At 51.2% G+C, this 14,268-nt stretch overlaps 1 protein-coding gene across 1 annotated transcript; it reads right to left on the minus strand.

The window, feature by feature from the left end:
* Window positions 1-1,549: 1,549 nt before the first annotated feature.
* On the minus strand, window positions 1,550-7,696 carry NXNL1 (nucleoredoxin like 1). Its single transcript, XM_032170091.2, has 2 exons — window positions 7,314-7,696; window positions 1,550-2,083 (listed from the first exon to the last, which is right to left on the minus strand). The coding sequence occupies exons 1-2, from the start codon at window positions 7,637-7,639 to the stop codon at window positions 1,771-1,773; spliced, it is 639 nt and encodes a 212-aa protein (XP_032025982.1). The 5' UTR covers window positions 7,640-7,696; the 3' UTR covers window positions 1,550-1,770.
* Between the last annotated feature and the right edge of the window lie 6,572 nt (window positions 7,697-14,268).

Consider the following 14,268-nt stretch of genomic DNA (forward strand, 5'->3'; position numbering starts at 1 on the left):
ACTCTTGGCTCCTACTGGCAGCCCGGGACCCTAAGCCCACGTGGTACCAAATATTGAAATGCATCCCGTGTAACATATAAATCTGTTGTTAAAGGATTGTTGTGACTTTGCGCATGAAATATGTGGGCAACTCGGCCGGACGCGGTGGCTCACGCCTGTAATCCCAGCACTTTGGGAGGCCGAGGCAGGCAGATCACCTGAGGTCAGGAGTTCAAGACCAGCCTGACCAACATGAAGAAACCCCATCTCTATTAAAAATACAAAAATTAGTCGGGTGTGGTGGTGTGCCTGTAATCCCAGCTTCTTGGGAGGCTGAGGCAGGAGAATCACTTCAACCTGGGAGGCAGAGGTTGCAGTCAGCCGAGATCGTGCCATTGCACTCCAGCCTGGGCAACAAGAGCCAAACTCCCTCTCAAAAAAAAAAAAAAGTGGGCAACTCATTTAATGTAGGATGGGCTCGGCGTTTTCAGCACATTTGTTCTATTTTAGTTTGGATTTTCTCATTTTTGGAGCCATTAATTACTCCCCCTCAGCCAGGTCTCAGAAATATTTATAGAGCTCCTTGAAAAGCTCTCCCTACTTTATTGTCTGGCCCGGGAGACTCAGATGCGCACCTGGAAGACCAGAACAGACCCCTGGGTGTGAGGGGATGTCTCAGAACAGAGAATCCCCTGCCACTCGCTCCATCCTAGCTCCCACCCTTCCCTGCGTGGGGATCAAAACAGACTCCCCAGGTCCTGTCCTGCTTCTCCCTGTGGATTGTATCACACTCCCTCTGCCCTGACGCCTCCTGGGGATGGGCTCAGAACAGACATCACGCCTCCCCCTTCCCACTTCGCCTCCACCCCTCTTCATCATGGGAGCTCAGAACAGCCCCCCAGCCCCGCCTGCCCCCGGAGGAGTGCTCGGAACCCAGACTGTCCCCTATCTCGTGCTCCCACAGTAAGCTCCGTCCCGCCCTACTCCTGCGCAGGTTTCTGACAATCCCCTCCCCCTCCCCTCTCCTCTGCTTCCAAGAGGCTCATTACAGATTCCCCTCCCGCGGCCTGCCCACCTGGGGCAGAGGAGGACTCAGAACAGCCTCCCGACTTCCATCCAGCCCTCTCTCCCGCAGTGGGGGGCAGGCTTTTCATAGACCTGTCACCCCTCCACCAGTCTTCCCCAACTATGGGGTCAGAACAGCCCCCCTCGGCCCCGCCCTCCACCTTGGCCCCCCCGACCCTCCGCCCTGGCACCCCTACCCCCCATCCCCACCCCACTCCCTCCCAGCTCTCCACCTCCGGAGTGGAGGGGTTCATCACCAAACCGCAACTCCTCCACCCTAGGGGGTCATAACATCCGCCCTCGGCCCTGCCCTCCGCCCTGGCCCCCCCCCCACCCCCATCCCGCTCTCTTACGGGAGCGGGGCGGGGGAGGAGGGTTTCCTTTTGTGTTTTTGGGGACAGGGTCTCCTTCTGTCGCTCAGGTTGGAGTGCAGTGTGCAAGTGGTGCGATCACGGTTCACTGCAGCCTTGACCTCCCGTACTCAATCCATCCTCCCACCTCAGCCTCGGGGTAGCTAAGCCACAGGTGCGCGCCACCACACCGGGCTAATTTTTAATTTTTGTAGAGTCAGAGTCTCACTCTGTTGCCCAGGCTGATCTCGAACTCCTGGGCTCAAGTGATCCTCCCGCCTCGGCCTGCCCAAGTGCTGGGATTACAGGCGTGCGGAGGTGGGGTGGAGGTGGAGGTTCATCACCAAACCCCACTCCTCTCCTCCACCCTAGGCGGTCAGAACGGCCCCCCGGCCCCGCCCTCCTCCCCGCCCCCTCCCCCGGGGTCGCGCCCGCCTCGCGCCGCCTTTTCCACGCGGTACTTGTGGCGGCGCAGGCACTCGGTGAGGCTCCGTGGCTCCTGGTCCTCCAGGTCCTCTGGCAGCTGGAAGTTGCGGTCCAGCACCTCCGCCGCCTCCTGCCAGTTGGAGAAGCAGGCGGTGCCCAGGCGCTGGATCTCGTCGGCGCCGTCGCGAGTGAGCACGTCCCCGTCCGGCTTGAGCACCACGACCGCCGGCAGGCGCTCCACTGAGAACTGGCGCCCGAGGTCCCTGCGGAGCGGGCAGGTCAGTCTGGACGGATCCACATCCCTGATGCTGAACCAGAGAGCCCCACATCCCTCCTCCCAGTACTTAGGCAGCGCCTTCTGTGTGCATTGTCTCTTGCCGAGCACTGGGTAGGTGCACACGAGGACCAGGGCCAGGGCCAGACACTTTGGCCCCCGCGCTATGTCTCCAGCACCCCAGGCATGCTCCAACCTCGGGGCATTTGCGCTGGCTGTGCCCTGCGCCTGGAGCGCTCTCCTCAGACATTTGCAGGCTAAGACCCTGTAGTATGGAGACCTCACATCGCAAGACATAAGGACAACGTAGTAAGACCCTGTCTCTACCAATAAATAAATAAATAGATAGATAGATAGATAGATAGATAGATAGATAGATAGATAGATAGACAGATAGATAGATAAATAAAGCATGGCGTGGTGGTGCGCTCCTGTAGTCCCAGGTACTCAGGAGGCCGAGGTAGAAGGATCGCTTGAGCCCAGGATTTCGAGGCTGCAGTGAGCTATGATTGCACCACTACACTCCGGCCTGGGTGACAGAGCCAGATCCTGTCAAATAACAACCCAAAGCAGTGTTTTTCTCCGAAGTGCCTTTCAGCATCCAACATCATGTATGGTATTTAAAATTTCTCCTGCTTGGCCGGTGTGGTGGCTCATGCCTGTAATCTCAGCACTTTGGGAGGCTGAGATGGGCGGGTCACCAGAGGTCAGGAGTTCGAGACCAGCCTGGCCAACATGGTGAAACCCCATCTCTGCTAAAAAAACAAAAACATTAGCTGGGTGTGGTGGCGGGCGCCTGTAGTTTCAGCTACTTGGGAGGCTGAGGCAGGAGAATTGCTTGAACCTGGGAGGCCAAGGTTGCAGTCAGCCGAGATTGTGCCACTGCACTCCAGCCTGGGCAACAGAGCAAGACTTCGTCTCAAAAGAAAAAAAAAAGTCAGAGAGAGATATTAAGCAGGGTAAGGGGTTGCTGGTTAGAGAGCATCTCTCCAAGGAGAGATGAGCTGCAATCTCTGAGCTGAGATCTGTGGGATGAAGGGGGTTGGAGAACTGGGGGAAAGGTATCCCAGGCAGTAGGCACAGAACATGCAAAGGCCCTGAGGTGGGATGGTCATTGGGGTACAGCCCTGATCACACAAGCCATATAGGGTCATGGTAAGGAGTTTCAATTTTGTTCTTTTTTTCTTTTTCTTTGAGACAGCATCTTGCTCTGTCACCCAGGCTGGAGAGCAATGGTACAATCACAGCTCACTGCAGCCTCGACCTCCCAGGCTGAAGCAATCCTCTGGCCTCAGCCTTCCAAATAGCTGGACTACAGGCTGGCACCACCATGCCTGGCTAATTTTTAAACTGTTTTGTAGAAACAGGGTCTCACTATGTTGCCTGAGCTGGTCTCAAACTCCTGAGCTCATGCAATCCTCCTGCCTCAGCCTCCCAAAGTGCTGGGATTACAGGCATGAGCCACTGTGCCCAGCCTCAGCTTTGTTCTAAGTCTTAAAGGAAGTCAATGCGAAGCTCTCCACAACCCTAGAAGACCCTGGACCAAACCCCCCATCTAGGCCCAAATCCTGCATCCTCCACCCTCTCATCCTGGAGTAGAGGCAGCTGCCAAACTGGGCCCATCACCCAGAGTTCTGTTTTTTTTTTTTTCTGGTTTTGAACTCCTGGGCTCAAGGGATCCTCCCATCTCAGCCTCCCAAGTAGCTGGGACTACAGGCACCAGGCTCAACCCACAGTCCTTTATTTTTCTTTTATAATTAATTATATATACTTTTTATTTTTTAAAAAAATTTTATTTATTTATTTATTTATTTATTTGAGACAGAGTCTCGCTCTGTCACCCAGGCTGGAGTGCAATGGCGTAATCTCGGCTCACTGCAACCTCTGCCTCCCGGGTCCAAGTGATTCTCCTGCCTCAGCCTCCCAAGTAGCTGGGATTACAGGTGTCTGCCACCATGCCAGGCTAATTTTTGTATTTTTAGTAGAGATGGGATTTCACCATATTGGCCAAGCTGGTCTTGAACACTTGACCTCAGGTGATCCGCCTGCCTTGGCATCCCAAAGTGCTGAAATTACAGGCATGGGCCACTGCGTGCAGCCCATTTTTAAATTTTTATTTTCTGAGATGGAGTTTCGGTCTCGTTGCCCAGGCTGGAGTGCAATGGCGCGATCTCAGCTCACTGCAACCTCTGCCTCCTGGGTTGAAGCAATTCTCCTGCCTCAGCCTCACAAGTAGCTGGGAATACAGGTGCGTGCCAACACAAAACAGCCTCCCTGGGATTACAGGTGTGAGCCAACGCGCCTGGCTTTTTTTGTGTTTGTTTGTTTAAGACAGAGTCTCGCTGTGTTGCCCAGGCTGGAATGCAGTGGCATGATCTTGGCTCATTGCAATCTCTGCCTCCTGGGTTCAAGCGATTCTCCTACCTCAGCCTCCTGAGTAGCTGGGACTACAGGAGTGTGCCACCACAACCAGTTAATTTTTGTATTTTTAATAGAGATGAGGTATCACCATGTTGCCCAGGCTGGTCTTGAACTCCTGACCTCAAGTGATCCGCCTTCCTTGGTCTCCCAAAATGCTGGGATTACAGGCATGAGCCACTGCTCCTGGCCATAGCTAACAGTTCTTAATTTCAGCCTGCTGCGTTCTTCAGTGGCCCTTTTCCAGGCTGCCACAAAGAGAACCCATAATACTTACAAAATCCTATGAGTAGTTTGCCAGGTTCAGCAATTAAAAATATGAGACACTCCCTCTCTTAAAAAAATAAAAATTGGCTGGGCGCGTTGGCTCACGCCTGTAATTCCAGCACTTTGGGAGGCTGAGGCGGGCGGATCACGAGGTCAGGAGATCGAGACCATCCTGGCTAACATGGTGAAACCCCGTCTCTACTAAAAATACAAAAAAAATCAGCCGGGTGCAGTGGCGGGCGCCTGTAGTCCCAGCTACTCAGGAGGCTAAGGCAGGAGAATGGCGTGAACCCGGGAGGCGGAGCTTGCAGTGAGCCGAGATTGCGCCACAGCAGTCCGGCCTGGGCGAAAGAGCGAGACTCCGTCCCAAAAAAAAAAAAAAAAATTAAAATTAAAAGTAAAAATTTGAGGCAGGGTACAGTGGCTCATGCCTGTAATCCCAGCACTTTGGGAGGCTGAGGTGGGAGGATTGCCTGAGCCCAAGGGTTTGAGACCAGCTTTGGCAACATAACGAGACCCCATCTCTCTCTATTCTATATATAAATACACACACTAGTTAAATTTGAATTTCAGATAAGCAATGAATAATCTTTTAGTATAAGTATATCCAAATGCATGAGACATACTTATACTAAAAGAAAGATTATTCATTGTTTATCTCTCTTTTTTTTTTTTTTTTTAGAGACAGAGCCTCCATCTGTCACCCAGGCTAGAGTGCAGCGGTGGGATCACAGATCGCGGTAACTTCAAACTTCTGGGCTCAAGTGATCCTATAGCTTCAGCCTCCTGAGTAGCTGGGACTACAGGCTTGTACCACTACACCTAATTTTTTTTTTAAGTTTTTGTAAAGACATGGTCTTGCTATGTTGCCCAGGCTGGTTTTGAACTCCTGGCCTCAAGTCATCCTTCCATCTCTGCCTCCCAAAGCACTGGGATTACAAGCATGAGCCACCGTGCCCAGCCTGAAATTTCATTTAACTGGATATCCCGTCTACGGGGGATGTGGAATGGGAACTGCCCAGATAACATACTAGTCTGGGTGAATGTTTTGTTGAGAGGACCCTGTCTCAGACAAGGTCAGCATTTGTCTGCAGCTGCCCCAGGGAAGGGAGTGTTGCTAGCGTCAGGGAGGAATCTCCTTAGCTGCCGAGGGCAGTGGGCAGGATTCAGTGTCCAAACTGTGATGATGTCCAAACTATGACGATGACCAGAAACTTCCAACTTGTTGAGTAACAAAAGGCATGACATTGGGAAAATGTCATGAAGTCTGCAACTCACTTTCAAATAGTTTAGCACAAACTACACATGTGTGTAGACAAAGTGAATATGGCAAAATGTTAACAGTTGCGGTAGGTTTTATTGTACACTTCTTTCAACTTTTTGCTATGTTTGAACATTCTCTTTCTTTCTTTCTTTCTCTCTTTTTTTTTTTAGACGGAGTCTTGCTCTGTTGCCCAGGCTGAAGTGCGGTGGCACCATCTCAGATCACTGCAACTTTCGCCTCCTGGATTCAAGTGATTCTCCTGCCTCAGCCTCCCGAGTGGCTGGGACCACAGGTGTGCGCCACAAGGCCTGGCTAATTTTTGTATGTTTAGTAGAGACGGGGTTTTGCCATATTGGTCAGGCTAGTCTCGAACTCCTGACCTCAGGTGATCTCACCTTGGCCTCCCAAAGTGCTAGATTTACAGGCGTGAGCCACTGTGCCTGGCCTTACTTTTTTAAGAGACAGGGTCTACTTGTATTGCCCTGGCTGGAGTGCAGTGGTGCAATCATAGCTCACTGCAGCCTCAAACTCCAAGCTCCAGTTATCCTCTTACCATAGCCTCCCAAGTGGCTGGGACTACAGGCATGAGCCACCGCGCCCAGCTAGGGGTCTCTCTTTAAAGCCACTTTTTTGGGGAAGCATCCTCTGACCCCAGAACCTCACCAAGGTTTCCCTCACTGTATTTCCACTTTGTGGCTTAGCTTTGTCCTCTGAGCACTACCGCAGTTCGCTATTATATATTTGTTTTTTGTTTTTTTAGACAGAGTCTCTCTCTCACCCAGGCTGGAGGGCAGTGGCACGATCTCACCTCACTGCAGCATCTGCCTCCCAGGTTCAAATGATTCTCCTGCCTCAGCCTCCCAAGCAGCTGGGATTACAGGCGCCCACCACCACGCCTGGCTAATTTTTGTATTTTTAGTACAGACAGGGTTTCACCATGTTGACCAGGCTGGTCTCGAACTCCAGACCTCAGATGATCCTCCCACCTCGGCCAGCCAAAGTCCTGGGATTGCAGGGTTAAGCCACCACGCCCGGCCTTGCTATTACATAGTTGAGTCTGTCTTTTGCATCTGTTCCTCTCACTCGGCTCTAAGCTCCCTGCGGTGGCATGGAAGCCGGCATGTGGAAGTGGACACCCCTCTCTGTACCCCCTAGTTCCCAGTATATGGACTGGCACACAGGGGCTGCTCATTCACTCTAGTTAGAATGGATGCTTCACTTTCAGCGAACATGCCCCCTCCTCCAGGAAGCCCTCCCTGCCCCTCCTCACCTCCTCAGATCATCCTCAAAGGGCAAGAAAAGCCACTTCTTTGGCATGTCCTTGAGGAAAAGGTCCTGCTGCTCCTCCGTGGAGTCCTGGGACACGTACACCAGGGCCAGCTGCGCCGCCCGCAGTACATAGAACTCATCTGTGAGCCGCACGAAGAAGTCCTTGAGGATAGGCACGAAGGCCTGGCACTGCGGACAAGCCCCGGCGCCAAAGAACAGCAGCACCAGCCGGTTCTCCAGCCTGCGGCTGACCTCGGCCTCCGTGTCCAGCTCATCCTGGTCACTATTGTTGCAGATCAGGATGCGGCCAGAGAACAGGGAGGCCATGGTAACCTGGGCTGGGTGCTGGGGACAGCGCGGCGTGTGGTCCCCGGTCTGCTGACTGGCTCCTCTCCCAGAAATAGAAATCTTTAGGAAACCAGCTTAGGACTTCACTAATCTGCCTAAACCTTGACCTGAGGGGCCTCTAAGGGCAGGGGGCAGGGCTCTCTGTGTGGCCCTTCTCAGGAGAGAGCCGCAAACGCATTAAGAAAACACGTAACAGATGGGCACGGTGGCTCACGCCTGTGATCCCAGCACTTTGAGAGGCAGAGGTGGGAGGATCATCTGAGGTCAGGAGTTCGAGACCAGCCTGGCCAACATGGTGAAACCCTGCCTGTACTAAAAAAAAATAAAAATTAGCCAGGCGTGGTGGTGGGCACCTGTAATCCCAGCTACTCGGGAGGCTGAGGCAGGAGAATTGCTTGAAGCCAGGAGGTGGAGGTTGCAGTGAGCTGAGTTTGTGCTATTGCAGCCCAGCCTGGGCAACAGAGCGAGACTCCATCTCAAAAAAAAAAAAAAGAAAGAAAGAAAGAAAAAAAGAAAAAAAAAACAAAAAACCATGTAGCAGACAGTGACTCACGCATGTAATCTCAGCACTTTGGGAGGCTGAGGCAGGAGGATCACCTGAGACCAAGAGTTTGAGAGCAGCTTGGGCAACAGTGTGAGACCCCATCTCTATGAAAAAATTAAAAACTTAGCTGGGCATGGTGTTGTCATGAGCCTGTAGTCCCAGCTACTCAGCTGAGATGGGAAGATCACTTGAGCCTGGGAGGTTGAGGCTGCAATGACTGCACTACTGCACTCCATCTTGGGTGACAGAGCAAGACCTAGTGTCTAAAAATAAAAAATAGGCTGTGCACGGTGGCTCACGCCTGTAATCCCAAAACTTTGAGAGGTCAAGGCGGGTGGATCACCTGAGGTCAGGAGTTCGAGACCAGTCTGGCCAACATGGCGAAACCCCATCTCTACTAAAAATGCAAAAATTGGCCACACACGGTGGCTCATGCCTGTAATCCCAGCACTTTGGGAGGCCGAGGCAGGTGGATCACAAGGTCAGGAGATTGAGACCATCCTGGCTAACACAGTGAAATCCTGTCTCTCCTAAAAGTACAAAAAAAATTAGCCGAGTGTGGTGGCGGGCACCTGTAGTCCCAGCTACTTGGGAGGTTGAGGCAGGAGAATGGCGTGAACCCGGGAGGCGGAGCTTGCAGTGAGCCGAGATCGCGCCACTGCACTCCAGCCTGGATGACAGAGTGAGATTCCGTCTCAAAAAAAAAAAAAAAAAAGCAAAAATTAGGCCAGGCGTGGTGGCTCATGCCTGCAATCCCAGCGCTTTGGGAGGCTGAGGCGGGCGGATCACCTGAGGTTAGGAGTTTGAAACCAGCCTGGCCAACATGGTGAAACCCCATCTCTACTAAAAATACAAAAATTAGCCACTCGTGATGGCATGTGCCTGTAATCCCAGCTACTTGGGAGGCTGAGGGAGGAGAATTGCTTGAACCCAAGAGGTAGAGGCTGCAGTGAGACAAGATCGTCCCACTGCACTTCAACCTGGGCGACAGAGCAAGACTCTGTCTCCAAAATTAAAAAAAAAAATTAATATCTGACTTTTTTGTATGTATATTTTTTGAGACTGGGTCTCACTCTGTCGAGGCACCCAGACTGGAGTGCATTGGTGTGATGATGGCTCACTGCAGCCTTGACCTCCAGGGCTCGGGTGATCCTTCTATTTCAGCGTCCCTGTTAGTTGGCACTAGAGTTGTGTGCCACCACGTCTGGCTAAGTTTTTGTATTTTTAGTAGAGATGAGGTTTTGCCATGTTGCCCAGGCTGGCCTCCAAGTCCTGGGCTCAAGCAATCCTCCAGCCTCGGCCTCCCAAAGTGCTGGGATTACAGGCATGAGCATGCAACTGGCCACACCTTTTCATAAATATATTAAATCACATTGATTCACATGGACTCTACTAGTTACTTCAAGGTCTAAGTCAGGGTGAGCATCTGTGATATTTTAGGGTGTCTCCTATGATCAGGATGTGATATGAAATTATTTTTGATTTCCACAGGGGACAAAGTTCCAGGGCTAGCCAATGTCTGCATTCACAGTGAGAGGACCTGATGAATTCCAGTTAGAGGCTAATGAAATGGGCCGGGCACGGTGGCTCACGCCTATAATCCCAGCACTTTGGGAGGCCGAGGCGGGAGGATCACCTGAAGTCAGGAGTTCAAGACCAGCCTGGCCAACATATAGTGAAACCCCATCTCCGCTAAAAAATACAAAAATTAGCCAAGTGTGGTAGCGCACTCCTGTAATCCCAGGTACTCAGGAGGCTGAGGCAGGAGAATCGCTTAAACCCGGGAGGAAGAGGTTGCAGTGAGCTGAGATCACGCCGCTGCACTCCAGCCTGGACGACAGAGCCAGACTCTGTCTCTAAAATAACAAAACAAAACAAAACAAAATGGGGGTGCTGGGCGAAGTGGCTCACGCCTGTAATCCCAGCACTTTGGGAGGCCAAGGTGGGCGCATCACGAGGTCAGGAGATGGAGACCATCCTGGCTAACATGGTGAAACCCTGTCTATACTAAAAATACAAAAAAACTAGCTGGGCGTGGTGGCGGGCGCCTGTAGTCCCAGCTACTCGGAGAGGCTGAGGCAGGAGAATGGCGTGAACCCGGGAGGCGGAGCTTGCAGTGAGCCGAGATTGTGCCACTGCACTCCAGCCTGGGTGACAGAGCGAGACTCCGTCTCGAAGAAAGAAGAAGAAGAAGAAGAAGAAGAAAGAAGAAGAGGAAGAAGAAGAGGAAGAAGAAGAAGAAGAAGAAGAAGAAGAAGAAGAAGAAGAAGAAGAAGAAGAAGAAGAAGAAGAAGAAGTAGCAGCTAATTAAAATGACCTTGTATTTTTTTTTTTTCTCCATCCTCCTGAATTCTGTCTGGACCACCCACACCCGATTGTAGATGTGTAGGTGTAGAAGGTTGAAAGTCATGGCCATTATATTTTGCATCTCCAACTCCAACCCTGTCAAGGGGTAGAGACTAGTTCTGCTCCCCTTGAATTCAGGTAGGTTTCATGACTTGCTTTGACGTATCAAATGTGTGGAATGGGCTGGGCGTGGTGGCTCAGCCTGTAATCCCAGCACTTTTGGAGGCTGAGGCAGGCGGATCGCTTGAGGTCAGGAGTTCAAGATCAGCCTAGACAACAATGGTGAAACCCTCTCTCTACTAAAAATACAAAAATTAGCCAGGCATGGTGGTGCACACCTGTAATCCCAGCTACTCAGGAGGCTGAAGTGGGAGAATCACTTGAATTTGGGGGGCAGAGATTGCAGTGAGCTGTGATCGTACCATTGCACTCCAGCCTGGGAGACAGAGCACGACTCTGTCTCAAAAATAAATAAAATAGAATGTGGTGAAATGTGTGAGTTCCAAAGATGTCTTCATTTTATTTTATTTTTCAGAGACAGGGTCTCAATCTATCACTCAGGCTGAAGTGCAGTGGTGTAATCATAGCTCACTGTAGTCTTGACCTCCTGGATTCATGGGATCCTCCCGCCTCAGCCTCCTGAGTAGATGGGACTACAGGTGCATGCCAGCATGCCCGTCTAGTTTTAAAATTTTTTGTAGATGTCGGGTCTCACTCTTTTGCCCATGCTGGTCTGGAACTCCTGGTCTTAAGAGATCCTCCCGCCTTAGCCTCCCAAAGTGCTGGGATTACAGCTATAATGTGCCTGGCCTGGAGAGTATCTTTAGTTTCCTTCTGCCTCTCATTTTACTCTTGAAACTCTGTGTTGGGACTCCATGTAAGAAAGCCGATCTAGGCGGAGCAAATTTGCTCACACCTGTAATCCCCGCGTTTTGGGAAGCTGAGGCGATCAGATCTCTCGAGCTCAGGAGTTCAAGAGTAGCGTGGGCAACATAGCAAAACCCCATCTCTACAAAAAAAATACAAAAATTAACTGGGCATGGTGATGCACCTGTAGTCCCAGCTACTCAAGGGTGCTGAGGCTGGAGGATCACTTGAGCCTGGGAGGTCAGGGATGCGGGGAACTGAGATGATGCCACTGCACTCCAGCCCCCAGGCAATAGAGTGAGACCCTGTCTAAATAAATAAATAAATACATACATACATACATACAGATCTAGGTATGGCACAGCGGCTCATGCTCATGCCTGTAATCGCAGCAATTTGGCAGGCCAAGGCAGGAAGATTGCTTGACCCCAGGAGTTCGAGACCAGCTTAGGCAATGTAGCAAACCCTGTCTCTACAAAAATTAGCCAGGTGTGGTGGCACGCAACTGTGGTCCCAGCTATTTGAGAGGCTGGGATGGGAGGCTCTCCCTCCTGAGCCCAGGAGATCAAGGCTGCAGTGAGCTGGGATTGTGCCACTGCACTCCATCCTTGGCCACAGAGTGAAACCCTGTCTCAACAATAAAAAAGAAAGAAGGGGCCGGGCGTGGTAGCTCATGCCTGTAATCCCAGCACTTTGGGAGGCCGAGGTAGGTGGATCACGAGGTCAAGAGATAGAAATCATCCTGGCCAACATGGTGAAACCCTGTCTCTACTAAAAATACAAAAATTAGCTGGGCATGGTGGCACATGCCTGTAGTCCCAGCTACTTGGGAGGCCGAGGCAGGAGAATCGCTTGAACCCGGGAGGAGGAGGTTGCAATGAGCCGAGATCACGCCACTGCACTCCAGCCTGGCGACAGAGTGAGACTCTGTCTCAAAAAAAAAAAAAAAAAGAAAAAGAAAGAAAGAGAAAGAAAAATAAAAGAAAGAGCAGGAAGGAAGGAAGGAGGGAAGGAAGATAGACAAAAGAAAGAAAGAGAGCAAGAGAAAGAAAGAAAGAAACTCTAGTCCAAGGCTCTGTGCCTTTTGTCTGTAGAGGACTGGGAGGTGAACACTTTCATCTTTGAAGTCCATGTAGCTTCTGTTGAGAACCATAGCTCTCATCTTTCCTCCTGCTGTAGTGGGTTGAACTACAGGCTCCCCACAAACAGATAAATCCGTGCCTTCGCCCCCGGAACCTGTTAATAGGACCTTGTTTGGAAGAAGGAGTCTTCGCAGGTGTTACTTAGTTAAGGATCTTGAGATGACATCATCCTGAATTATCTGAGTGGGCCCTAAATCCAGTGACTGATGTTGTGAAGAGGAGCGTGACTGCTGAAGCACAGCGTCACAGGCGGACGTTTAGGCCTCCGATTGGCTGCGGGCAGGCCTGACTGATGTCAGGCCTTCCACAAGACGTGGTGGAGCAGAGTCTTCTCTAACTCCCCCTGGGAAAGGGAGGCTCCCTTTCCAGGTCGGCTAAGTAATGGGTGCCTTCCCAGGCGCTGGCGTTACCGCTAGACCAGGGAGCCCTCTAGTGGCCCTGTTCAGGCATGACAGAGGGCTCACACTCTTGTCTTCTGGTGACTTCTCACCGTGTCCCTTCAGCTCCTATCTCTGTATGGCCTGGTTTTTCCTAGGTTATAATTGTAGAACAGAGATTATTTTAATACTGGAATAAAGAGTAACGCTACTAACTAATGATTAATAATATTCATATATAATCATATCTATATTCTATTTCTAGTATAACTATTCTTATTCTATATATTTTCTTTATTATACTGGAACAGCTGGTGCCCTCGGTCTCTTGCCTCGGCACCTGGGTGGCTTGCCGCCCATAGAGGTGACCAGTCTAAGGCCACCCGGCTAGAAAGGGGCAGAGAGTAGTTTGGCCTGGAAGCCTGAGTTTTACTCCCTGGTCCATATCTCAGTTTCCTGGGGATAGGACAGTCCCCAATACCTCATCTGAAATCCCTGGGGACAGCTGTGTTTGTGAATTGGGAGATTTTGTATTTTAGGAAAACAACTGGGGGCAGAGGCTGCTGTATACCCGTGCTGTTTTAGGGGGCTCAGAAAATAATACCCAGGCCGGGCTCAGTGGCTCATGCCTGTAATCCCAGCACTTTGGGAGGCCGAGGTTGGGGATCACTTGAAGTCAGGAGTTCGAGACCAGCCTGGCCAATATGGTGAAACCCCGTCTCTACTAAAAATACAAAAATTAGCCAGGCATGGTGGTGTGCATCTGTAATCCCAGCTACTCAGGAGGCTGAGGCAGGAGAATCGCTTGAACCTGGGAGGCAGAAGTCGCAGTGAGCTGAGATCCCGCAACTGCACTCCAGCCTGGGTGACAGAGTGAGACTCCGACTGAAAAAAAGAAAGAAAGAGAGAGACAGAGAGAAAGAAAGGAAGGAAGAAAGAAAGAAAGAAAGGAAGAAAGAAAGGAAGGAAGGAAGAAAAACACCCCAAAACGAAGGTCTCAGAAGCAAAAGTTTTTCTCTGACCTTCTCCTGCCGTCTTGTGTCTCAGATCTATTCTCCCTCAAGGCTGGCCATAAAAACTAGAATCCCTCTTTCCCAAGGCAGGTTTTAGAAACTAGAACCCTTGGCTGGGTGTGGTGCCTCACGTCTGTAATCCCAGCACTTTGGGAGGCCAAGGCAGGCGGATCGCTTGAGATCAGAAGTTCGTGACCAGTCTGGTCAACATGGTGAAATCCCGTCTCTACCAAAAATACATAATTAGCTAGCCTTGGTGGCGTGTGCCTGTAATCCCAGCTCCTGGGGAGGCTGAGGCAGGAATCGCGTGGACCCAGGA

This window comes from Hylobates moloch, unplaced genomic scaffold, assembly GCF_009828535.3.
Source record: "Hylobates moloch isolate HMO894 unplaced genomic scaffold, HMol_V3 SCAFFOLD_12, whole genome shotgun sequence".
In the NCBI taxonomy this organism is placed as follows: domain Eukaryota; kingdom Metazoa; phylum Chordata; class Mammalia; order Primates; family Hylobatidae; genus Hylobates; species Hylobates moloch.